General features: G+C 44.0%; 1 protein-coding gene across 1 annotated transcript in view; it reads right to left on the bottom strand.

Moving 5' to 3' along the window:
• The window catches only part of CSMD2 (CUB and Sushi multiple domains 2), a 192550-nt gene that overhangs the window by 9212 nt on the left and 155589 nt on the right, over window positions 1-27749 (bottom strand). Inside the window, exons 29-35 of the mRNA XM_089914073.1 lie at window positions 23675-23824; window positions 21124-21270; window positions 18228-18416; window positions 5929-6042; window positions 4623-4817; window positions 2765-2938; window positions 977-1150 (exon numbers count right to left, since the gene is read on the bottom strand). Of these exons, the coding sequence (XP_089770199.1) occupies window positions 977-1150; window positions 2765-2938; window positions 4623-4817; window positions 5929-6042; window positions 18228-18416; window positions 21124-21270; window positions 23675-23824 (1143 nt within the window). The remainder of the gene's footprint in view (window positions 1-976; window positions 1151-2764; window positions 2939-4622; window positions 4818-5928; window positions 6043-18227; window positions 18417-21123; window positions 21271-23674; window positions 23825-27749) is intronic.

Raw genomic sequence — 27749 nt, 5'->3', positions numbered from 1 at the left:
AGGCAAATGGGCAAAGGCTGAGAGTAGCGGGCATAAGCCTAATAGTATTAGACACAGTACAATTCAAAGTAGAAAATACTAAAAGTGATAATGAAGATTTTTTTAAAGGCTAAAACCACAATTTGCAATGTAGATATAATAGTTATGAATATCTATGTACCAAATAGAGCAATTACTGTTACATAACAGAAACTACGGGAAATGTAAGAAAAAATAGAAGAACACTGATGAAAGAAAACTTTGAAACACAAATTTCAGAACAAAACAGGTCGGGTGGACAAAAATCGAAGTAAGCATACAGAAGACATAAACTACAAAATCAATAAGGCACGTCTTACGATTATACATAGAACTTAACACACTAATACACTTTCTTCTCAAATGCACATGGAACATTCATAACAACTGATCAAATATTAGGCCACAAAGGAAGCCTCAGTAAATTCCATGAAGTAGAAATATTATATACAGTGCAATAAATTAGAAATTAATATCAATGTAAAAATCAAAAAGGTCCTTCCATCTGGAAATAAAAACCACACACTCTTTTATTAAAAAAAACTTCTAGGCGAAAGGGGGAATTAATATCAAAATTACAGAATTTCTGAGAAATAATAAAACCCTAATTTTTATAATCTGTGGGGTATGATTAGAGCAGTGATCAGAAGAAATTTTATAACCTTAAACACTTACATCCATAATAGTCAATAAAAACGAAAGACTGAAAATAAATGAACTAAATTCTTAATTCAAAAGCAAGAAAATGAACAAAGAAGTTAATCACAAGGAAGAAAATAATAAAGGTGAAAGCAATGGTTAATGATGCAGAAAACTGAAAACAACAGATGTAATTATTGTCTTTGAAAAACATTAACAAAACATACAAAACCCTCTAGCTAACCTAATCAAGACAACACAAGAGAAAGTCCACATTGCACCTGAGCCCGTGACTAGGGAGAGTGGGTACCATACTTACGCACACAGAAAGGGGTCTTGCCTGACCAGTGATGATCCTGCTGGCAGATGCGCACAGACATGCCGATCAGGCGGAAGCCGGCGTTGCACTGGTACACCACGCTGCCCCGGTAGTTGTAGTTCTCCCCATTGATTTGCCCGTTGACGATGGGCTCAGGGGTCCCGCAGTGTCCAGCTTTGGTGGGATGTGGGGAAAGAGAGTAACTTGAAGAGGAGCTTATAGAAAATAAGGTGGAACTTGGTCAAATGAGGGGAGGGGGAGACATGGACGGTGGGGAAAAGGACCACCCATCGTTTTTCCCACCTCCCCCTGACTGCAGCATCCAGGACTGACTTCAGGAATCCTAGACGTGATAGAAGTGGTGCTGAAGACCTGGCAACCCCAAATCCCAAGGTTGCATTCCAAATGGCTACCCATCTCTGAGCTTTAGTTTCTGTGTCTGTACACGGGTGAGAAATGATCACTGTTACTGCCCTGCCTCTGGGAACGTCCCCCTCTTTTTCTCATCAGCCAGCATTTCCAGAGCATCGACTGCATGGAGGGCACCGTGGTCTCATTAAGGCAGTCAAAGCCTAGCTGTGAATGAGCTTATTTACAAAACAGAAACAGACTTACAGACTGACAGAACGGACTTATGGTTACCAGCGGGGAAAGGGGTGGGGGTGGGGGGATAGTTAGGGAGTTCGGGATTGATGTGTACACACTGCTATATTCTAAATAGATAACCAACAAGGACCTACTGTATAGCACAGGGAACTCTGCTCAATATTATGTAACAACCTAAATGGGAAAAGAATTTGAAAAGGAATTTAAAAAGTCTGGTCGTGTTGAAAATGACCATGTAAGACCAGGTGGCTCAGCTAAATTCATCCTTCTTTCCTGAGTGGCAAGGAACACAGATAATATAAACCTAGGTGAGTTATTTTTTTTAAATGGGGTTTAGGTAGAGTGTATTTCTCATGTTTCCACTAGCATTTTTTGGCTCTGTGTGGAAATAACTCATGACTGTGTCTCTAACAGAGGCCTGAGACAGGGGGAGGGCAGTACTGTACACTCTGGAACAGACCGTCCAATCTATGCTGTTGGGTCTGTGTAGCTGGGACCCTCCTTTGGAGTTGAGGGGTCCAAGAAAGGTGTGAGAGAAGAGAGAACTTTAGTATCTAATGTTTAGGCAGGGACTGGATTAACCATGGGGGAAATGATAACTCTGTCCTCTGTAAGCCAGGTTGCTTTTTATGCTTTTGTCATACACTGACATATTTTTGTCATAAAACAAGCTAATGACAAAAATATTTATTTATTATATAATATAGTACATATAATATTGTATTTTTGTATACATATGTATGTAAAATTTGCTGATATATATTGGGTTGGTCAAAAAGTTCGTCTGGGTTTTCCCCTAAGATCTTACGGAAAAACCAATAATATAAATGGTATTTTAGGTGTGCTGCAGGAATGTGTCTCTGTAAAGTGTCCCTGGAGGCGGAGACTGGGGCTTCACCCATCATACAAGGGCCAATAAGAAGGGAGTGTCTTTTTGATCAGAATGAGAGCCCCTCAAAGGTTTGTCTCCTCCGACTTGAAGTCCTTCTCATTCATTTGGGCGCTCCAAGGGAAGCTTGTTCAGGGTTTTGCTTATGGTAGATGCCAATAGCTGTTTGGATTAAGCATTTTATGACAGTAGGTAAAACAGTACGGTTCAAAGATTGGAATGCAGCTTTGGAAAGATCTAACCTGTCCTGAGGAGGGAAAAAGGGACAGGAGAGGTCCAGGGAGGTCACTTACCAAGGCAGCGGACTTCGGAGCCACTCCAGAGCCCGTTGGCCATGCACTCTCGCACCCTGGAGCCCACCAGCGTGTACCCGGAGTTGCAGGAGAAGATGGCCGTCGCTCCATAGACGGATAGGGTTCCGATGCGGTGCCCATTGGGCGGGATGGGGAGCTCTCCACAGGAGATGACTATAAAGACCACAAAATGCTCAGGAAGCCAGCCCTGAGAGATGGGACATGTGCTGCTTCTGATTAGCAAGAATAATGACAAAAATAAGATCTGTTTAACCTACTCTAATGGGACTCTTGACCAGAATACGGGTCGCCACCGTGACTGCTGTGCTGTCACGCTGGGCCCGTGATTCTTAACTGGAGGTGTCGCCAGAAGTACCCGAGGAGCTTTAAAAATGTCCAGGCTGCACTCTGGACCCACGATTCACAATCTCTGGAGATATGGCCCAAGCGTGTGTATTAAAGAAAACCAAAACTCCTCAGGGGTTTTGGATGTGCACCCTTGTTAGGAACCACGGCGCCAGAGAGATGGCAACTCTGTGGTGTGCCCCTCGGCGTCCAGGGCAGATACTGCCAGGCACTCCCCTTGTGCTCTCTGCCGAGCCCCGCAGCAGCCCTACCCTCGTTCTCCACAGAGCACTGCGGACGGCCCCTGGCTGCACTGAGACGTGGCGCCTTCATTGTAAGGAAGCTGTGCCACGCTCGTGACTCCTACTCTGTCACATACATGGTTCCACTTCGGAGTCTGGACTTGGATGAACAAAGGTAACAGTGTCTTGGGTCATAGGTGTTGGGAAGATACCACTCCTCCTACCCAGTCTCAAATGTCCCCCTGTGCCCTGATAAGTGATCTCCTTCTGTCCCTTCACAAACACTTACTTCCTCTATCACATCTTTACGGATTCAGTAAATAGCATCAGAATATCCCTACTGGCGGATGCTGTGCTGACCCACTTAGACCCCCTTTTAGGACTGAAGGACTTCTTCCCCCAGCTGCTGGCAAACAACCCCTCGCTGCGAGCCCTCTTCAGACTGCCTTGGTTAAAAAGTCCTCCCACCTAAGGTCATGCTCTCTTCCTGGGGCAGCCTGCACCCAGGGTTTGGTCAGTGTGGAAGTATAAAGGCCTCCTGCCCTAACTTGTGACAATTCTGAAGGGCCACCAAGATTCAGAGCTCTTTGCAGGGTCAGCTGAGGCCTTCTCTGATACTGCATCAGAGATCACCTTCTCCATCTTCCCAGCCCCACTTCTTCTCCTCCTCTTGCCTCCCCTCACTCTCCCCTCCCCTTCCCTTCCCCAGGTGGTGATCCCAAGGGCATTCCCGAACAAATCTCCATCTCAGAGGTGCTTCCCAGGGACCCTGACCTTTGAAACTATCTTAAAGAACCAAAGAAAAACAAACAGTGGAGAAGAGGCAGGCACACATAGGTGGCCTGGTCCCTTGCGTTATATTCATTCCCCCTATACACACTCCCATTATAGGTCTTATCACACTTTGTTATCCTTGCTTCTTTATTTGTCTGCCTCTCCAGTAGACTCTCAGCTCCTTGTAGGCAGGAACCACAACCTTTTCTCCTCATACCTCTACAATACCTGGTATGAATGTGGAGTAAATGAATTAGTGGATGCTCACCTGGACAGAGGCAGCTTTTTAATAAGATGACAAGATGCTGAGAAGTGCTTCCTTAAAGGAATAGGCCTCTCCCCAGCTCCTGGTTCTAGGCGAGTGATCAGAAGGAGGTTCACTGCAGTCCCTGGCTATACTCCTCTTCTCCCCCCCAACCCCAGTTCAGCCCAGGTATGAGACGGCTCAGGGTGTAGGCACTGTGCCAAACTTGCCCACCCTGCCCTCCTGGGCTTACTTTGGCAGGTGGGCATAGAGTTGCCGAGGCTCCACTTGCCATTGGCCTGACAGCGGATGACCCTCTGGCCAGTGTAGTAGTAGCCAGGGTCACAGATGAGCATCAGCTGGGCCTGGAACTGGTACTGCGTCTCAAAGATGAGCCTCCATCGGCCGTGTTCCACACTGATGCTGCTGACGTCGGGACAGGTCACAGCTGGGGAGGTAAAACGCAGAGAGGATTAATAAATTAATTATGGAAGACGCTGACAACCCAGAGCTGGGGACTGGGAGACCGTAACGCAGTAATGATGAATCCAAGAGCCGTTCGTCCCCAGGCAGGTGTGGTCAATGAGTGAAGTGAGCTGGGTGGGGAATTAGCAAGCTGGGGTGGGCAGATATGCCAAATTAAAAAAGAAAGGGAGGGCTTCCCTGGTGGCGCAGTGGTTGGGAGTCCGCCTGCCAATGCAGTGGGACACGGGTTCGTGCCCTGGTCTGGGAAGATCCCACTACGCCGCAGAGCGGCTGAGCCCGTGAGCCATAGCCGCTGAGCCTGCGCGTCCGGAGCCTGTGCTCCGCAACGGGAGAGGCCACAACAGTGAGAGGCCCGCGTACCGCCAAAAAAAGAAAAAAAAAAAAGAAAGGGAGGTGGCACTCAGTCAGTGTTGACTGTGGATGTGAGACTGCAAATTCCAATTGGTCAGATCTGCCCTTTTCAAGAGAAGCTAGAAATACGAATTTTTATGTAAAATTTTCTGATTTTAAAATGTTGGGAAGAAATTCAAAAATTTTTAATAAAGCACTGCATAGGCCAAAGAACCAAAGCAAAACAAAAACAAAAACACAAAACCTTGTATCTTCAGACTAGATATAGCCCATTAGGCTGCCAGTGTGTGACTTTGGCCTTAAAACCGAAGTATATCTCTGTTATTTTGGAGTTCTGTGATCAAAGGACATTCATGCCAACTTTCTGACAGTTTTTCCACCTAAAAGGAAGTGGACCAGTCATTCCTACATTCTGTGATGGTTTATGGAAACATCTCAGGGAGCAATGGTCTATCAATGCTTTGAAGCAGTTTCAAATGGGAACCCAGGTTGGTAGATGGCAGTACCCACTTGTCTCAGCTCTCTGAGTCCCCAGCTTCCATGGGCATGTCTTTTCCCATTACTGGATTTTTAGCTCGCTCCTTGCAGGAATCTTTTCAGCTGCTTATCCAGCCCTTTGACACACCCCCCTCCCCTACCCAAGGACTCACGGACACACTGTGCGGGGACATTGTGGTTGCTCCATAGGCCTGTCTCCAGACATTCTGCAGTGGCCTCGGCACCTGCCTGGAGGTGGTAGCCTTCGCTGCAGCTGTACACAGCCTTGGTCCCCACCGTGTACTCTTTGCCAAACACCATTCCGTTCTTGGGGGCCTCAGGAAGCCCACAGGAAAGAGCTAGTGGAGGAAAAAAATGTCATGAGCATGTCTGCTTCAAGGATGGTGTTCTGAGAACATATTTTTATCTTTCCTCTCCCTTGAGGCCTTAATAATATGATAGTAAAGACTAATAAGAGGGAAAAGCCTCATAACAAAAAAGAAAATGGGAAGATCGGTAGAGGAGATGAAAAAAAAAAGCTTTGGAAGATGAAATGCACATAGAAGTGTGTTGATGGATTAAATGAAGTTGAGAAGTTGCAGCACAAAATATGCAGGAGGGAGCTACGGGGTGAGACCAATTCTCCATCTCTTCCCACAAACACAGTGTAGAGACATTCAGGCGGCCATTCTCCAAACTAAACAGAGAGGGTTTTCTTACCCACTGAAGGAAAAAAAAGAAAAAAAAAAAAAAAAAAGGAAAGAACTCCCTTGAGAGAATTAGGGATGCTATGGTAGAAGTAGGCATCATGGGATAAAGCTCTTTTAATCCTTAAATATAAAGGCTCTCAGCCTAAAGCCTGCCCCTCTGTCTGCTTATCTCTGCCACATACTCAACTTCTTATTCATGGGAGAGACCTAGTGGGCAATGATAGCTGCATATAATAACAGCAGAGGTAACCCACATCTGTTACGTGGAAAAATCAACCTAGCCTTTACTTTGAAATATGAACAATTAAAGATCACTATACAAATGAAAAAAACCAGCAGCATGAAAGTGATAAACAAAGATAAGATTAAAAATAGAAAGAAAAGTCTCCTTTAGGAAACAGAACTAACTCAGGTAACAGAAAACATACAACTTTAAACTTCTCATCTTGAGAAAGTCAAGGTGACGTATAATAAAATGAGAAGAGAGGGCTTTGAAAAGAGAACAACAAAAAGTGAACAAGGAAGGGCTCTGTTAAGTTAAAAATAGGATCACCAAAATACGCATTAAATAGAGGGGGTGGAAATTGTAGACAAAGATATGGCTGCCTGCCGTTTCAGCAAACAAAGGATACTGCAGCCATCTCAGCCCCACAGCCACCCCCAACAGTGAGCGCTAGGGGAGCTCAGGATGGAGACAAATAGGCTGCCCCCTCAGCCACAGCAGCGGCCCTCGACAGTGCACCCTGAGGGGATTCAGGAATGGAAAGAACAGGATGTTGGCCCTATATAGCTAAGGTGCATTTCAAAGGAATGATTTCAACGAGCCCTGACTCTGGCATCTTGTACAGAGAAAAGCGCTAAACTCATTAACCTGAGAGGTCTGGTTTTCTTTAATTAACAGTAATCTTTTGCTGTCCTGACCACCTGGTTTTTGTTGCAAAAACTCCTATACATCCTGGCTCTTCCCTTGCCACCTCGGAGCAGTCCCTCAGAGCTATCTGAGAGGCTGTCTTCTGGGCTTAAGTCTGTTGAATAAAAACATAATTTTCAACTTTTAGGCTGTGAAATAAAATTCATATTTTATGCAAGACAAGAAAAACTTAAACAAAAAATTTTCTGCCCAGTGTGCATGGTGTATCTGCCTTATGTCTCGACAAAACCTCCCTCATTGTCAGACATACCTGCTCAACCATAAAGAGCTACATTCTCCTACCATCAACAAGGCAACCCCTTAAAAGATAACATTCCTCTTGATCTTGTAAGGGGCCACGATGACATTTAGGTCTGGTTTGTGTAAACTGTCAATAATACGTCATTTAACGTAGAGCCCTCTGCTCCAAAAAACTTATATAACTCTGACATCTAACGGGTGGAACAGTTCTCAGAGCTTTCTGAGATGCTGTTTCTGGGTTATAATCCTCACATTTGGCTCGAATAAAATTTTCCACTTCTTTCATTGATTGACTATCGATTAATTTTTGTCGACAAGGTTGTGCATTTTTTTTCAGTCGACAGTTTTGGTGACTGACGAAGGGACCTAGAGCAGACTTCTCTCCTTCACCTGAACTCTACGAGGGTCTGGAATCTGCACCAGCAGAGGCCTCTGGCGCCCATCCGCCTCCTCGGAGAATCCAGACAAATTCGGGTGAACCTCTCCTGGTTCTTGGAGCTCCTGATTATTGGTTGAAGATCCTGAGTTTTATTTGGTGGTGTCTAACAGGTACCTGCCTCCGCATTTGAAAGATACTAGGAGAGCCCAGTTGAAAGACACTGTAATTTGCTCAGTCGAAAGGTGCTGAGCGGTCTGGGCTGAGTGGTCAGGGAGGAGGCTGACCTGACGTTTCCCCTCAAATCAGCTACCTATGCGAGAACGTGTTGGGATAAAAGTGCAAATATTACATGAGAGCTTTTAGCTCCGAAGAAGGGACATCTCCTCCTGGCCGAGAAGGGCTTTCTCAGGCAACTGAGAAACTTGCGGGAGTGGTGGAGGCAAGTCCTCACACTGTGCAGTGGTCCCACGGGGATGCAACGGGGAAGAGCCAATTTTGACTGCATGTTGGATCTGTTTCTTTGACTGTAGCCTCTGCTTTTCGTTACTTTCTTTTTTTTTTTGCGGTACGCGAGCCTCTCACTCTTGTGGCCTCTCCCGTTGCGGAGCACAGGCTCTGGACGCGCAGGCTCAGCGGCCATGGCTCACGGGCCCAGCCGCTCCGCGGCATGTGGGATCCTCCCGGACCAGGGTACGAACCCATGTACCCTGCATCGGCAAGCGGACTCTCAGTCACTGCGCCACCAGGGAAGCCCTGCTTTCGTTCTTATAATCATACATCATGGCCTCTCTCAGGGAACCCTGCCCACCTGTGAATGGCTGCAAGAAAGAAGAAATTAACACTTCCCCTCCCCAAGGCTGGCCATGTCAGGAGATGTTTTGCAAGACTGATGGCCCTTCTTACTTTACTTCCTCCCCGCCTCTCCCTCTCTATTCTGCCTTTTTACTTTACTTCCCTCTCTGATTCTATAAAAGAAATTGACATCCAGACTCTGATAAGATGGTTTTTTGGGGACCCTAGTCCGCCATCTTCTCGGTCTGCCGCTTTCCGAATAAAGTCGTATTCCTTGCCTCAGCGCCTTGTCTCCCGATTTATTGGCCAGTTGTGTGGCGAGCAGAGTGAGCTTGGACTCGGTAACAAATCTGGCTGAGCCAGCTGGGAACCTTGCTGCTCGTGGCTAGCAGGTCTCCGTTGGGGAATATCGGGGCGAGGCCCTAGCAGCTGCCAGGATCATTTGTCCTGAGGATCTTCCCTTCAGAGTTCCCTGAAGCAGCACCGGCTACCCCAGCACTGGGCAGTTGAAGCAAGGAACCGACAAACTTCTACGAGTCGACGGACTCGATTTTGGAGGGTAAGTCGCTCTGGCGTGCACACAGGGAACATATTCCCCCCTCTGTTTGGGCTTTTCCTTTATGGGACAAGCCAATCTGGTTGGGGTACCCTGTTGGAGAGGGGAATTGTTGTTGGACTCTACCTGATTTTGGGAACTGGTCCGTTGGGAACTAGTTCGTTGGTTTTGTTTTGGTTTTGTGTGCATCGATGCTTGAATTTGTTTGTGCCTTTTGTGTTGGAATTTGCGTCTTTTGTGTTTTGATGTTATCAAACTTATAAAAATGGGAAATACTCCATCTATCCCGAGAGAGAGCCCTTTGAGGCGTATATTAGATAAATGGGCAAAACATAGCCGTGAGCCTATGACTAAGAAAGACATGATATACTCTTGTAATAGGGTGTGGACCCAATATACGTTAGGATCAGAAGGACGATGGCCCCTGAATGGCTCACTCAATTATATGATCTCGTAGTTAGAAGTGTTTTGCAAAAGAGCAGGGAAAAGAGATGAGATTCCGTATGTAGAAGCATTTATGTTATTGCATCAGGAGGAAAAGGAGTCAGAGGGCTGCCACCTTATGGTGCAGCGATCTGAAAGAAAACCTAAGAAGGAACTTATTCTACAGGGGGAAGAGGGAGAAAATTAGAGTGGGGACATGTTATTTCAAAACTTAACCCCCTCTCCAGCCTATCCAGCTCCCCCAGTGGCTGAGCAGTCTTCACCAGCAGGTGTTCCACCTGCACCCCCCCAACCCCCTGCTGCCAACATATTCACCACCTCCTGGTTCCCCTACCCATGGGGATCAAATAGCAGTTTCTATAGTAACCCCTGGAGCACAGGAACCTGGTTTAGTATCACCATCTAAGACCCGATAGAGCAATCAATTTGGACTGGGAGCCACTTCTGCAGCAGGGCAATTTCCCTTGCGCCGATATCCTGTAAGAGGCCAGGGGACTCCTTTAGACTTGAGGCGTCCAATTCTAATTTCCCCTCAGGAGCCCCGGGTAACTTTGACAGTGGGGAACAAGTTGACTGACTTTCTAATGGATATGGGTGCCACATATTCTGTGGTAAACCTCAAGGTGGCACAGAAAACTTCTCAGTCTATCCCGGTCAAGGGAGTTTCTGGAGAAGTACAAAACCGTTCGTTCTTACAACCTCAGAATGCCAACTAGGGGACCTCACCCTACAGGGCCATGGATCCCGAACATATGTGGATCCCTCCTCCCCCAAGGTCCCGGACCTTTGGGCTATGCATTTCATGGCCCAGTCTGCCCCAGACATCAGGAGCAAAATTCAGAAATGGTCCTCAGACTCCAATGAATGATTTGTTCCAACTGGCTTATTTGCTTTTCAATAATAGGGATACGGCCGAAAAGGCTGAACGCACCCAGAGAAATATGAAAAAGGCCCGAAAGATTGTAATGGCTTTGTCTGCTCAGAGACCAACAAAGGGGAAAAAAAGTCATCCTAGGAGAAACTTGCCTGTATCTTTGAGATGCAAATGTCCTGTCTGGTCTTCTACAGAACCCTTAACTCTGCCATCTTTTTAAAATGCAAATTTTGAAAAAGAGGGTAAAGTAATTTAGAACCTGTTTTCCATAAATATTAGTAAAAAGGGTTTAGCCATCTAGACAAGTGAAGTTGATTTGTTCCATCTGCCAGAAACCCAATTTTAATCCAACCTCTTTTGTAAATTGATGGGTTTTACATTGCTGTACCCGACTCAGGGCTGAAATTTTGAAATGAGAGCTATGATGTCTCTCTGTTTGTGTGTTTGTATGTGTCTTTGTCTTTGGATAACATTGCTGCGGTTAATCTGTAAATGATCTCTATTTAATTGGCTTAAAGAAAAGTAAGTGCTTACAAACCAAACAATTCTAAATACAAGAGAAATTAAGATAAATGAGTTTTCAGGTTCACGTGAACTGGGAAATATTTAGTATTAAATTAATACCTGGTATTAATGTTTGTTTGTTGATCTAATTAATATAGACATGTCTTTAGAGCCATCAACATTAAGTATAATACTTTCACTGCACCTAGGTTTAAAAGAAGTTAAATAAAATCTTGTTATACCTGTTGCAAATTTGTCAGCAAGAGAAATAACTTGATATGATGAAACTTTAAAGTAAGTGGAAACGAGATAAGAGCTTTTAGGTAAACTCGATAAGAATAATTATGTTCTAAAAATCATCTAAAATACTTTCTCCAGATTTTGGTAACTATTACTTATCTCTTGGTTTTCACTAGAAATTAAGGTTTTTAAGAGTCGGGGATTCTAATTTAAATATATAATTAAAGCTATTGAAAATAATAAAACATTTCAGTATGGTAGAATGTGTGCTTTCAGTTAAGAAGGTATGAGGAATGGAATTACATTTTACTGAGAAAGTTTTATACAAGGTCAGGATTAACTAAATTTAGATTGAAGTTAACTAAGTAAATGGATTCTGTTAAGTAAGCTAATACAAGACGAATTTGATCTCTCTCTCTGTTAGAAGTGATCCTTTTAGATAACAGATTGTATGAGTCTCTGTGCCCTTAGGTGATCCGTATTTGTTTTCTTTTAATCATTTTGTGACTTTGGTTAAATGAGTAAGTATTGTTTCACAGTGACCTATGATCCTGTTGTGGTTTTTTTTGTTTGTTTTTTGTTTTTGTTTTTGCGGTACGCGGACCTCTCACTGTTGTGGCCTCTCCCGTAGTGGAGCACAGGCTCCGGATGCGCAGGCTCAGCGGCCATGGCTCACGGGCCCAGCCGCTCCGCGGCATGTGGGATCCTCCCGGACCGGGGCACGAACCCGTGTCCCCTGCACCGGCAGGCGGACTCTCAACCACTGCGCCACCAGGGAAGCCCCCCTGTTGTGTTTTAAAACATTTTTGATATTTTTAACAAACTTCCCAAATATCAAAATCTGACTAAAGCCTTTTAGCCTCCAGCTGACTCTGGGATACTTTGAAACAGCATCTCTGAGACATCTCAGAGAGAGAGGAATGTCAAACTAAGTTTATTTGGTATGTTAAATTACTTCAAAAACATTGTCAAGTGATTGGAGATGAACCTTAGGTTATAGAATATTTAATATAGATATTCCAAAATTTATACGGAATCCCTAACAGCTGATATGATGTCCTGATATGTTATCAATTATAATTCTAGTTATTCTAAAATGTTATATGTCACAGAAATATCAGTTTCCTGCTATTTGCATTGTACTCAAATCTTTAACCATGCTATTTTAAGTTTTGTCCTGATGCTTTAACAAAATGCCGATTTTCAAGAAGACTCATAAAAAGGAACTTTTTGACAAATATAAGTTTCTGATAGCCTTCAGATAATATCACTGGATTGGGTGACAAATGACAAAACTAATGGAAAACATGATAACTTCAACCGGATCAACAGGAATTAATCAATAAACTAGTAAATATGGGACTGAATGAACTGGTAAATATGATTTATAACTTTATGACTTTGGGAAATATACTGGCTTTAATCTTTGTTTTTCAGAAAAAAACCTTTTCTCTTATGCTATGACCTACAACAAGTTGATAAAGTGTGACTTTGTAAACAAAGATGAAACATTTATCTTTTTCTCTCTACCTGGTTGATCCTGCCAGTAGCATATCTCAAAGATTAAGCCATGCATGTCTAAGTATGCATGACCAGTACAGTGAAACTGTGGATGGCTCATTAAATCAGCTATGGTTCCTTTGGTCACTCGTTATTGGAACTGGAATTACAACTAGTAATATATATATACTTATATATATCGTATATACTTATACGTATATCGTATATACTTATACGATTATACTAATCGTTTTAATTTGTTCTTGGTTTCCAAATTGTTTGTGCTTTGTGTGTCCCTGCTGTACTATGTCTTTGTCAATGTTACTAGCCGCATTACTTATATCCTGTCTATTTCATAAGGCTGTTGTCTGTTACAGTGCCTAGTGTGTAACCAGGCCCCCAGCAAAACTTCTCACATTTATAACATAAAATAGTTGTAATAGTGTGATTCCACGTATGGGAAGAAGCAACAAGGGAAAATGTCTCCTGATCATAATTAGACAGAGGATCCAGAGAATCTTTAATTATCAATAGGGCCTAATCCAAAAATTAGCACCTGGAGTGGCATATCAACAATTTTCGCCTGACCTGGGATGAGCCTCCCAGCGCTGTGGGACAAAATTTGATCAAGACATGTCTCCCAAATATTGGTCAAATTCCCCTCCAACGTCAGCCGGTGAACCCTGAGGGAACTCAGGAAGGAGAAGAATACCTGCCATCTAGCAGGCATCAGATCGCAGCCATTTCCTATGGTGAGCCGTGAAGAAACTCAGAATGTGAAAATACAGGATACAGACCCCAGATGGCTGTGGTACATATCAAAGGAATGATTTCAGTGAGCCCAGACACTTGCATCTTCTCATACATAGAAAAACGCTAAATTTTTTAACTTGAGATGTGGCCTCCCAGGCGTGAAGACTCAAAATTCCCGATAACTCTCAACTTTCTAGGTTGTGAATATTTTTTAAGTCTACAGGTGTAAAGCAGACACTTCCAAAGAGGAACAAAAGAAGACAAATCTCATCATTTGGATCACTGGCACCAATGGCGGACACTCCCAGAAAGATCCATCTGACTGAGCAGTTAGAATGGTGGTCACCCCTTTTCCCACAAGATTGTGGAATGCACATTCACAGTGGGGAACTGTAACAGGGAAGAGCCAATTTTGACTCCATGTTGGATCTGTTTCTTGGACTTCAGCCTTTGCTTTTTGTTGCTTTTGTTATTATAATCATACATCATGGCCTGCCTCAGGGAACCCTGCCCACCTGTGAATGGTTGCAAGAAAGAAGAAATTAACACATCCCCTCCCCGAGGCTGGCCATTCCAGGAGATGTTTTGCAAGACTGATGGCCCTTTTTACTTTACTTCCCTCTCTGATTCTATAAAAGGAACTGGCATCCAGACCCCATAAGATGGTTTTTTGGAGACCCCTGGTCCAACATTTTCTCAGGCTGCCAAACTTCCGAATAAAGTCGTATTGTTGCCTCAGCACCTCGTCTCCCGATTTATTGGCCTGTCGTGCGGCAAGCAGAGCGAGCTTGGACTTGCTAACAGGGAAACCAACTCATTTTAATTAAACAACTTTCTCTGCACGAATAAGAACCGGCCATTCCGTGATTTGAGCACCCACAGTGCTCGGGAGGGAGAATCCGAGACATGAAGAGGAGCTGAAACAACTCTAGGGTAGAAACCTAGAGGTGTGAAGATCATAAGCAGCACATTGGCCCACCACACAATTTCACTAGGAACTTTTATCCTCAACAAATTCAGCTTTAAAGTGGGAAATAGAGTCTCTCAAACAGAAAAAACGAGGGGCATCAGAAAGCCAAACTCCAGCTAACACCCCAGCCAGATTCATGTCTTATACTTGCAAGTACCTAATTAATTGGGAAAATTATATCAAAGGAGAGCTCAACCTAAAATGGCCAATATGGGGCTCTTTTATTGCGTATGCCGTTAAGTTAAAAAAAAGCCGGCTTGATAAAACATCTTTTCAGAATTCTGACCTTAAAAAAACAAAAGCTCGGGGCTTCCCTGGTGGCGCAGTGGTTGAGAGTACGCCTGCCGATGCAGGGGGCACAGGTTCGTGCCCCGGTCCGGGAAGATCCCACATTCTGCGGAGCGGCTGAGCCCGTGAGCCATGGCCGCTGAGCCTGCGCGTCCGGAGCCTGTGCTCCGCAACGGGAGAGGCCACAACAGTGAGAGGCCCGTGTACCGAAAAAAACAAAAAAACCCCCAAAAAACCCAAAAGCTCTTCTAGGGGGAACTTGCATTTCTCTTCCTGTGTCTTTGAGGTGTAAATCTTCTACCTGATCTTCTTAGGTGTTTTGTGTGTGTGTGTGTTTTCAAAAATTGCTCTCTGCCATCTGAGAGGTGCACATATGATACACATCTGGCAATCAAGTAGACTGGGATTCTGAACCGTCTTCTGTCTGACTGTGCCGACTCCCAGCGGCTTTTGCTGTCTTAAACTTTGTTGCATCAGCCTGTACAGTGAAGACCTTTACTTTCTTAGACTGTTTTGGGGAGTAAACTTTCTAGATCTTGTGAAGGCTACATCCTTCACACTTTCTTATGGGGATGCCTCTTGCGTCTTATTGATTTGAGTCCACTATTTACATATATCTCATTAATGGCCAGATTATGGATCCTTTAAATTGGAGGAACTTCTAAACTGATCAATGTTTAGAGAACTTTCATTATGAAGGCTGTTTTATTGGTACCTTTGGGGGTGGGGGAAACAAATTAGAAGGTGGAAAAATATATAATGGTTAACCTAAGAACTCCTCTAATTTAAAACAGACAAACAAAAACTGGTCTGGGAAGCCTTATTTCTGGTCTCTGATTCCCCTCAATGGGTCTAACAGATGCTAATAAAAACATTAGAATAACTGAGAGGCTATCTTCCAGGCTTAATTCTGCCAAATAAAACATAATTCTCACCTTTTAGGCTGTGCATTTTTTTTCAGTCGACAAAATGAAAAGTAAATGAACTTTCCCAGAATATAGACCAAGAAGACAGAGACTGAAAATGAGAGAGAAAAGGACTGGAAACACAGGGAATCAGCCCAGGAGGTCCAGCAGGTCTGGGCTGCAGGAAAAGAGAACAGAGAAAGTGGAGGGGATGGAATGATCATAGATGGAAGTTTCCCAGAGCTGGAGAGAGACAGTGTTCAGATTGAAAGGTGCCAAAGGCAGCTCATCTCACTGCCCCTCCCTGGCCCTTCTCTCTTGGATAACTGAGAGGACAGAAGGTAACCTCTTAGCCTGAGAGACTACCAGGCTGTCTAGTGATCTCCATCACACACCACAGTCCCCCAAACCCAGAGGGACACCTCCTGTGGGTAGGAGAGGAGGGGGGAGAATCACAAAGTACCTGAAAGCTTGTGGTGGAATGAGGCCTCTGAGGGAGAGAATACGTAGTGAGAGAACGGGCAGGGGAAGGAGAGAGAAAGCATTAGGATGCATAGACTCTCCAATGTGCTGTGTTTGTCAGTGGAGAAGTACGGTTTGGAAAGCAGCAGCAGGGAAAGGGAAGCATGCCAGGCCTTTTGCCCTGGGTTCTGCGGGATGAGCCCCCTCCCCTGAAAGGGCCACAGCATCTGTGTTCTCAGATGAGAGCCACAGTCTCTGTGGAGGAAGGAAGTGAAGAGAGCCTTCTGGGCGGTGACTGAGGGTGTACACTTGTTGGCCATGGAACCAGGATTCCAGAGAGCACGGAGGGAATGGCAGAGAGGGAGGGCATCGGAGAGGAGCTGGGGCTGGGGCTGGGGCTGGAGAGAAGCAGTACAGAGCAGTGTGGGGATGAGTGGACAGAGCTTGGTTCTGGGAAGTGACAAAAGATAGAGGTGAGAGGCCTGGTTGCTTCCAACTAGAACTTTGGGAAAAAGACTTGTCTGTGTGGATACAGTTAGAAAAATGGAAACTGAAGCCAAAAGACGTTTGCCACTTGCGGACAATCAGTTCTCTGTGAACTTTGCTTAAAGCGTCAAAGAGAATATCAATGATGCACTGCTTCTGTTCTTTGAGAAAGCTCAGGCACAGGCCCGAGAAGGTTGTGAGGGTCAGAGATGACAGATGTCATTAAAAAAGTACGTCACCATGCTGGGAACCAAAACACAAGAACCTCAACCTTAACTGATTTCTTGTTTTGTCTATATAATTGGTAAATTTTTTCTTTCTTTTTTAAAATGCAGTATATAATGTTGAGAATCTGGGAGGAAAGACAACAAGCTGCTGGTGGAGGTATAAGTGAAGACAAACTTTTTGGATGGCAACGAGTATCAAAAGCTGTAGACTTTGTATACGTATGATTCAGTAATCTCATTTCTGGGAATTTATTTTAAGGAAATAAATATGGATGATCCCAAAGACGGAATTATAAGGATTTTAACAGCAGCATCGTTTATAGGAGCAAAAAATACAGAAAGTCAAATGACCAACAACAGGATGATACTTGAATAAATGACAGTTTTTCTGTCATGCGACACAACCATTGCAAATACTGATGACTAAGTGTATTTAATCATGTGATAGATGCTAACAAAATATGAAGAGATTTGTACACCAATAATGCCATTTTTATAAACAATATATGAACGAACAAAGGAAATGTTAACAGCAGTGATTTCAGTTGATGGGGTTATAGGTCATTTTCACTTTTTCCTTGGCATTATCTATAGTTTCTTTTTTCTTCTTCAGATTTCTAGTCTGAATGTATATTACTTTAAGGAAAATAAAATCCCATAAATGATCAAAAGCAATGCATGCAAACTTCCTGGTATATATCACGTGCTTGATCACTGATGACCGCGTAGGTGATGGTCACTGTTCACCCTGCTCCCCTCTGCCCCTCGTCTCCTCCCACCGGACCTGGCACTTCGGCCAGCCCCAATTGCTTTGCATATTTTGTGATCTCTCTCAGAGTCTGTGGTTTTGCAAACGCTTTGGCTGTTGCCTAGAATGTTTTCCTTGCCAATGTCTGGCCCCCAACTTTCCTTGTTCTATGAGCGCAAGCAACCCCTCTTCTGGAAGCCCCCTAGCTGTACAGGAGCAGGTAGGTCCCCTCTTAACCTTGGGCTCCCACAGTACTGTTTGCACTCCTGATATAGCACTTCCTTCCTCTGTCATTTGGCATTTTTGTGGCTACATATCCATCTCCCTCCCTTCTCTGAAAACACTGACGCTGTGTTTTACACATCTGTATATCCCCAGGGCTTCAGATGTTATGGATCCTCAGTATACGTTTCCTGAAAGAATGAATTAATTATCTATGAGGAAGCCCACATTTGGAAGTGATTGGTCCTGGGACAAGCCCAGGTTGCGGGTAGGACCCAAGCCACCTGTCACCTCTTTCCCACCTGCTTCTCACCTTGACAGAGAGGAATGGCCTCGCTCCACAGGTGGTAGCCCTGGGGGTGCCGGGTGCAAATGGCCATGCTGTGTCCCACCAACCGGTAGCCGGCGTTGCAGCCAAAGTGGATGGAGCCTCCAGGCTGGGTGCTGGTCTGGCCCAGAAGGAAGCCATGGAGTGGAGCCCTGGGCAGGCTGCAGTAGGGAGCTGGATAACAAGATGAGGGTCAGGGGACCACACACAGCGGGAAGACAGAGGTGGTCCTTCCTGCAGGCCCCGCCCCCTTGCTTCTCCCTCTCTGTCCCTATCTTCACCACTGCCAGGTCCACTGCTGGTAAGGAGGTTGATACTGAAAAGCAGCCAAGTTTAGGAAAGCCAAAGAAAAGGAAAGGAAAGAAAGGAAAGGAAAGGAAAGGAAAAGAGAAGGGAAGGATAAGAAAGGAAAAACAGGAAAGGAAAGAGAAGAAAACAAGAAAAAAACAGCTCCATGAAGCACTGGGTCCCCTTTGCACCTGGAGGCAGCACTAGCCGTACAGCTGAGTTCAGGCTCTCGAATCCCACCATATCCCAAAGGGACACAGAAAATAGAACCCAATGGGGTTGGTTCCAGAAGGGTGTGACCGCAGGGGCGAGGTCTCTGGAGTCAGGGCTGTGCTCAAGTCCCATTTCCCACCTTTCCACAGTTCTGTGACTTGGGACAAATCACTGAGGCGCTTTCAGGTCCATTTTCCTCACCTGTGTATTGCGATTGGCAATGCCTCCCTCATAGGTTTTGGGACAATTTAAATGGGATCGTGTCTGTAAAACCCCCAGCCCAGTGCAGGGCACTCAGTGCTCAGTAACTGGTCCCTGTCCTGCTTTCTGTTGTGTGTGGAGGATGGGGGGAGAGAGAGCTGTGGCAACCCAGGGCATCAAATCCACAGTCCTAATTCCCCCTCAACATCTGGCTTCAACTTATTTCATTCATTTATTCAACAGACAGATAGCGAGTGTCTATTATATGCCAGGTGCTGTTCTAAGTGCTGGGGATACAACAGTGAAGAGAACAGACAAAAACCCCAGCCTTAGAGAACTTGGCAATAAAAACGTCTGCCAGGGATGCTCGGGGGAAGTTCTGTGAGGCCGGGAAAGAGGGATGACCAAAGGAGCACAGAGAGCAAGCCCGTTCATCTGCTCTAAGAGTCCCTGGCATGGGATCAAGGTAGGATGAAGATGACAGGACCCTTCCTGCATCCTCCCCACAGTATGGTCCTCTGGCCTCTTACGTGATCACATCCCTCTGCTGGTGAAATTGATGCTTTAAAATACCTCCTTTTCAAGCCAGAAACGCTTCCTTACTTCTGCTTTGCGACCTGTGTCCTGTTTATGTGGTATCTACAAGTCTACCTCGGTCAAGAACAAGAATCTCAGTTATAAAATATACTTAGTCACAGTGATGGAGGCATGTGCAGAGTACATGACTCTACTGTATTTCCATTAAGGACTCATTGCTTCACCATGTAATTAATTCACTTTCTATGTGGCGTATGTATTGTAATTATAACTGACTCATTACCCACAAATAGGTGATTAATCTTTAAAAACATCAAGGGAAGCACAACTCCTTAATGGCTTTTAGTTCAGAGTTTAGCAGCTAGCATAGTGAAATGCTGCTAAATTGCTTTATTTCTCTTTTGTGTTAGTAGCTTCTAGGAACTCAGCCTGAACCTCCCTGACAGATGGCTTAAGGTCTCTTTTCCATCATGAGGAAACCGAGGCCTGAAGAGGTTGAGTGACAGAGCCGACTGCCGACCCTGGGGGCCGTGAAGGTACCCTCCTTCTTGTGTGCGTGGGGGAAAGGAATTTGGGGTCCACTTTGCAGAGGAAATGGACGCTGAGATAGTAAAGCTCCTTCTCCTCCCAGGCTCCCCTCAGCTTCATCTGGCTGGTCCCCCCCACCCCCAAAGCCATACCTAAGAGTTTCTTAAGACTTCGATAGCCCGCTAAGTTTGGGTTGGTCTTCCGAGTCGGCAGCCCATGAGAAGAGATGGATTGAGACAAGGGGAAACTCAGGCTATAATATGTATATCTGACATCCCTTCTAACCAATATTCTTTGAAAATTTGTCCAACGTTTGTTTGGAACTCAGGCTAAATGCAGCCAGGGGAAAGAGTGCTGCAGGGGGACTGGCGCCTGGTGGAACTCGCCATGGTCTTAAGTAATTCATTTCTGCTCCCAAGCTCACAGAGCCAGCCAGCAGTTCAACGGACCCACTGCCCTGCAAAATGGGCAGCAAGCAGCTTTTCAAATTTTCTTTCCAGCGACAGACAGTAATCCCCATGATGGGAGTTCAGATAACGTTGATTTTCTCCATCTCATTTTACTTCCAAGGATATTTTTGTGCTCCTTGTAGATGGCTGGCTGTTCAGCTATCCGGTTGGATTGGCCCTCGATCTGACACTGCCTATGAGATATGGCTTGCAGAGCAGAAGAGAGGCTCCTGGACTTGGAATATAACCCATCGTTTGCTGCTTTTCTAATATTTGCCAGTTGGGGACCCACATCTTAGGGTTTTTTGGTTTAAAGGACCTTCTATTAACATTTCAACAGTGTTAGGGACGGGACCACCTATAGGCCTTATCAGGTCATATAAAATAAACTTATCCAAAAGACACAGGCTGGCAGTATGAGCAGAAAGAGGGAAGAGCTTAAAAGTGGGGAGAGGTATAGAAAAGGGGGAGGTGGGAAAATGTCAAGGACACTGTGCAGGTAGAGGTGAGAGTGCCCACGAGGAGGAGAAAGGCTGCCGGTCCCCAGGCGTGTGGAGGAGCTCGGCCAGGCACGAGGACATGGCCCATGGCTTATTCTTCTGGGTGAGAAATGTAAGGGGCTCGGGGGTTGTGGCCCTTCTCATGAGTCTGTATGTTTTACTCACCTGCATACCGAATCTTAAAGCCCTTCCGATTGTAGGCATGGTCAGACGACCAGCGCAGGTACACAGAGTTGCTTGAGCTGGTGACAATCAGGGGAGCTGAGTAGTTCCCACTGAGGGCTTTCAGCAGAGGACTTTGTCCTGAGGGACCTGGGAGGAGAGTGTGGGCACAGGATCACAGACTATCACAGCTATCAGAGATACTAGGTGTGATACCTTTAATGTAACCACCTCCGATTTTCCCCTCCTCAAGTGAAGACGTGAAGATTTGGGATGGTAACTCAGCACCATCACCGGTCCATCTGCTCCTCTCTCAGTATCCACAGGCTTTGCTCTAGGTGCTCTCCCCTCCTGAGCCCTAAAGCAGGGATCCAAGAAGTCCCTGACAACACATAGCTGTTGGCAGGTGAGATGACATCTATTTGCCATCCTGGGACTTGCCCACAGTCAAGCAGCGGGTTAAAAGAGCTGGTTTTCAACCTGGGAACATTTTCTATCGCACCATCCTACTTGTGCATACTAAAAACAGTTCAGTCCCTGCCACATAGAAAAAATATTTATGAATGAATAGATAGCAATAAAGCTAGAGGAAAACATGATCATGTCTCAATGTTATAAATAACATAGCTCCCCAATGGTCCCTTCCAAGGCTCTTCCAGAAAGGCCTCCCTGTTCTTTCTCTCCTCCTTAGATGCCTAGAAGTGCATCCCAAGGGTGCTGATTCAAGGGAGGCAGAGTACAAAGCTAGATAATCCAAAACACAGGATTTATTATCCTGGAAAGAGCCCTAAGTGATGGTTCTCATATGCTGCCGAGACAGCTCTTGGGAGCTTGGCAAAAGTAACAGACCACATTAAACAAAGGAGAGCCATCAGAACTGCTGTGAGAAACTATGAAGGAAGGGGTCAAATGGCTCAGAGGAATGGCATGCTGGGATAGGTCTGCTGTATTAGACCAGAACACCCACCAGCTGACCGTGACCTTCGGGAGGATCTGGGGGACACACCAGTTCCTAAAGCAATAAGGAATGCACTGCTGAGGGGGTGAGGACAAACATCAACAACCTGAGAATTGGCTGTCCTCTGTAGGCGGAAACTGATGGGAGGAGAGGCTGTCACCAAGCTGGGCTTCCTAGTATTGATGGGGAGGAAAGGAGCCTAAATACAGAGGCCAGGCAGAAGTACTGGTTGGCATAATTACTAAAATGGGCAGCAAGGTTGGGATGGCAGCCAGGAGGGCCTGACCTGCAGGATCTATGGAGATGGCTGACACAACATGATATTCCTAAGGGCAAGATAGATGGGCGGCCAAAAAAAATGAACATATGAAGAAAACAGATCATGAATATATAACCAAAAGGGTGTAGAAAGTTCCAATCCCTGGAGTAATTTGGAGACTTGAGCCAGGTTTCGTTTCTTACTCCAGAATACTTTGGCTGAAGGAGGGGCTGGGTCCTTATGAAAAAGGACCCTACAAAATAACACCAGTTGGATACGGTAGTGATTCCCGAGTCTTTATCCCAAAAGACCCACCACTATTAATTCAGGTAACTGAATATTGGGGAAAAGGGAATGTCTGGATATTTGGAAGACTTTTGTATACAGAGTGTGTGAATTGATGCTGATACCTGGGACCCAAAGCACTATTATGGCTCCTTTGTTACAACAGGGTTATATGAGGGATGGGATTGGTGAGAAATGGAGTCTTGTCCCCAGAACTTAACCCAGTAGTAGCCTCAACTGCAGTAGCTATGCCAGATGTAGTATATTCATTAGAGGAGATTATCATAGCTTTGGTTATATGAAATGCAGTTATTGATCTAGCAATGCATTCTTTTCTATACCCACCAGAAAGGAGGATTGTAAGCAATTTGCATTTACATGAGGGAGACAACAGTATACATCCATGGTCTTGCTCCAGAGCTATGTTAATTCTCCTGCTCTGTCATAATGTAGTATGAAGAGATGTGGACCATCTGGACATCCTGCAGAATACAGTGTATTGATTTACTATATTGATGACATTGTATTAATTGGATCTGATGTACCAGAAGGGACAATTAGTGTAGATGCCTTTGCAAGACACACACTCCAAAGGGCAAGAGGAAGCCTACAAAGAGTCAGGTGAATTTTTAGGGTCCTGTGGTCTGGGGCATGCTGAGACATATCCTCCAAATTAAAGGGCAGGTTATTGCACCTTTCCCCTCCTACCACCAAGAGAAAAGCATAGTGTTTGGTAGACCTCTTTGGGTTTTGGAAGCAGCATACTCTTCACTTGGAAGTACTGTTATGACCCATTTATTGGTTGACATTCAAGGGGCTAGCTTTGAGTGGTGGCTAGATTAAAGAAAGGGTGCTGTAGCAGGTCTAGGCTGTAACATGAGCAGGCCTGCTCATACAACTCATCAGTTTCCATGGTACTGGAGTTTCTGTGGTAGGGAAAGACCTTGTGTGGAACATCTGGAAAGTCCTAATTGGGAGGTTGCATCATAGACTCCTGGGGTTTTGAAGCCAGTCTGTGCTATCTTTAGCAGGGCACAATTTGATTTACTTACCATCAAAGATCTCAAACTCATCATACTGCTTCTCACTGAGAAAGTACTCCACTGTGAGGGTGATGTTATATTCGGGCTCCACTCTCACCAGCCAAGAGCAGGTCTGGAACTGGGGATAGCTTCCCGGGTAGCTCTGACTCAGGATCACACCTGTGGAGTCTGTCAGAAGCTCATTCGTTGGGCAGTGCACTTGGAGAAAGAAAGAGAAATACCAGGTACATGGGATGGAGATGGAACGAGTGCCATCACATTGGCTTTTCCCTGGTGAAGAAGACAACCATTGGAAAACCAGACGGCATTTGAGCACATTCAAGCAAGACTCCAATACCCATCATTTTACTGCTCCATGGCATGAGTTGGTCTCAGATTCTGTGTCAACGTTACTATATTGCTGAGATTCAGGCTTGGTCAGTTGGTTGGAATCACTTCTTAGCTCAGATATGGGCTTTGGAGCAGGCGGGGATGATACGTACATACAGATAACTGTAAGGCATCCTCAAATCCAAGAGCTAAGTAAGTTTGATTTGTACAAGGAGAGTATAGGGCAGAGGTAAGCCCATGGGATTTTGAGTCAAACACACCTGGATTTATAGTCCACCCCTGTCACTTACTACCTGTGTGGTCTTGAACAAATTATTTCCTTTCTGTGCAATAGCTTCACCATCTCCAACCCAAAAAGATAACACCTACCTTACAGGGCTGTTGTATTACACAAAATGTTATATAATTATATATTATTTTAAGGTCTCTTTTTCCTTAAAATAATCTTTTAAGGAAAGATTATTTTAATCTTTAATATTTTAAAGATTAAAAGATTAAAGATTATTCTTTAATCTTTAAAGGTTAAAAGATTAAAGATTATTCTTTAATCTTTAAAGATTATTTTAATCTTAATAAATTAGGATTATTTTATTATTATAATATATAATCTTAGTAAGATTAAGATTATATATTATAATATAATATATTACCATATTATACTAAATAATATATGTATGGCATGCCTCCATAAATTATAGAGATGATGATGATAATTAGACCAGGAACAGAAGGAAACAGCAGAGCGTGGCTGTGACCTGATTAGTAGTACGAAGATATCTAGAAAGAAATTGAAGATGAAACAAATAAATGGAAAGATATTCTGTGTTCATGGGCTGGAAGAATTACTATTATTAAAATGTCCATACTACCTAAAGCAATCTACAGATTCAATGCAATCCTTATCAAAATACCCATGGCATTTTTCACAGAACTAGAACAAATAACTTCAAAATTTGTATGGAAGCACAAAAGACCCTGAATAGCCAAAGCAATCTTGAGAAAGAAAAACAAAGCTGGAGTTATCATGCTTCCTGAATGCAAACTATACTACAAAGCTACAGTAATCAAAACAGTATAGTACTGGCACAAAAAGTGACACATAGATCAATGGAACAGAATAGAGAAAAATAAGTCCACACATATATGGGCAATTAGTCTATCCTAAAAGAGGCAAGAATACACAATGGGGAAAAGACAGTCTCTTCAAGAAGTGGTATTGGGAAAACTGGACAGCTACATGTAAAAGAATAAAACTAGACCATTTTCTCACATCATATACAAAAATAAACTCAAACTGGATTAAAGACTTAAATCTAAGACCTGAAACCATAAAACTCCTAGAAGAAAACATAGGTAGTATACACTTTGAAATCAGTCTTAGCAATATGTTTTTGGATCTGTCTCCTCAGGCAAGGGCAACAAAAGCAAAAATAAGCAAATGGGACCATATCAAACTAAAAAGTTTTGGCACAGCAAAGGAAACCATCAACAAAAATGAAAGGGCAGGCATTTCCTCTTGGTTAGTAAGCTGAAAGTCTTTAACATTTGGAGATGATTCCTGGTGACTTTGCCTGAGCTCCCAGAGCCGTGTGGCTGACAGGGTCTTGGTGCTCTGGCCCAGTGTCAGGCCTGATTCTCTGACGTGGCAGAGCCGAGTTCAGGACATTGGACCACCAGAGACCTCGTGGCCCCATGTAATATCAATCAGTGGGAGCTCTCCCAGAGATCTCCATCTCAATGCTAAGACCCAGATCCCCCCAACAGCCAGCAAGCTCCAGTGTTGGATGCTCCATGCCAAGCAACTAACAAGACAGGAACACAAACCCACCCATTAGCACACAGGCTGCCTAAAGTCATACTAAGTTCACAGACATGCCAAAACACACCACCAGATGCGGCCCTGCCCATGAGAAAGAAAAGATCCAACCCCACCCACCAGAAGACAGGGAGCAGTCCCCTCCACCAGGAAGCCTACACAAGCCACTGAACCAAACTCACCCACTGGGGGCACACACCAAAAACAACAGGAACTACGAACCTGCAGCCTGCAAAAAGGAGACCCCAAACACAGTAAGTTAAACAAAATGAGAAGACAGAGAAATATGCAGCAGATGAAGGAGCAAGGTAAAAACCCACCAGACCAAACAAATGAAGAGGAAATGGGCATTCTGCCTGAGAAAGAATTCAGAATAATAATAGTAAAGATATCCAAAATCTTGGAAACAGAATGGAGAAAATACAAGAAATGTTTAACAAGGACCTAGAAGAACTAAAGAGCAAACAAACAATGATGAACAACACAACAAATGAACTTAAAAATTCTCTAGAAGGGATCAATAGCAGAATAACTGAGGCAGAAGAACGGATAAGTGACCTGGAAGATAAAATAGTGGAAATAACTGCTGCAGAGCAGAATAAAGAAAAAAGAATGAAAAGAATTGAGGACAGTCTCAGAGACCTCTGGGACAACATTAAATGCAGCAACATTCAAATTATAGGGGTTGCAGAGGAAGAGAAAAAGAAAGGGTCTGAGAAAATATTTTAAGTGATTATAGTTGAAAACTTCCCTAATATGGGAAAGGAAATAGTCAATCAAGTCCAGGAAGTGCAGAGAGTCCCATACAGGATAAATCCAAGGAGAAACACACCAAGACACATATTAATCAAACTATCAAAAATTAAATACAAGGAAAAAATATTAAAAGCAGCAAGGGAAAAGCAACAAATAACACACAAGGGAATCCCCATAAGGTTAACAGCTAATCTTTCAGCAGAAACTCTGCAAGCTAGAAGGGAATGGCAGGACATATTTAAAGTGATGAAAGGGAAAAACCTACAACCAAGATTACTCCACGCAGCAAGGATCTCATTCAGATTTGATGGAGAAATTAAAACCCTTACAGACAAGCAACAGTTAAGAGAATTCAGCACCACCAAACCAGCTTTACAACAAATGCTAAAGGAACTTCTCTAGGCAGGAAACACAAGAGAAGAAAAAGACCTACAAAAACAAACCCAAAACAATTATGAAAATGGTAATAGGAACATACATATTGATAATTACCTTAAATGTAAATGTATTAAGTGATCCAACCAAAAGACACAGACTGGCTGAATGGATACAAAAACAAGACCCATATATATGTTGTCTACAAGAAACCCACTTCAGACCTAGGGACACACACAGACTGAAAGTGAGGGGATGGAAAAAGATATTCCACATATGGAAATCAAAAGAAAGTTGGAGTAGCAATTCTCATATCAGACAAAATAGACTTTAAAATAAAGACTATTACAAGAGACAAAGAAGGACACAACATAATGATCAAGGGATCAATCCAAGAAGATAAAATGATTGTAAATATTTATGCACCCAACGTAGGAGCACCTCAATACATAAAGCATTTAAATGTTAACAGCCATAAAAGGGGAAATCGACAGTAACAATAATAGTAGGGGACTTTAACACCCCACTTTCACCAATGGACAGATCATCCAAATTGAAAACAAATAAGGAAACACCAGTTTTAAATGATCTGTTAAACAAGATGGACTTAATTGATATTTATAGGACATTCCATCCAAAAGTAACAGAATACACTTTCTTCTCAAGTGCTCATGGAATATTCTCCAGGATAGATCATATCTTGAGTCACAAATCAAGGCTTGGCAAATTTAAGAAAATTGAAATTGTATCAAGTATCTTTTCCAACCACAAATCTATGAGATTAGATATCAATTACAGGAAAAAACT

This window comes from Delphinapterus leucas, chromosome 1 (assembly GCF_059928025.1).
Source record: "Delphinapterus leucas isolate spDelLeu-1000000601 "Yukka" chromosome 1, BTC_Dleu_Yukka2, whole genome shotgun sequence".
In the NCBI taxonomy this organism is placed as follows: domain Eukaryota; kingdom Metazoa; phylum Chordata; class Mammalia; order Artiodactyla; family Monodontidae; genus Delphinapterus; species Delphinapterus leucas.
The sequence above is the reverse complement of the archived record's forward strand: the minus strand, read 5'-3'. Positions and strand labels throughout refer to the sequence as shown.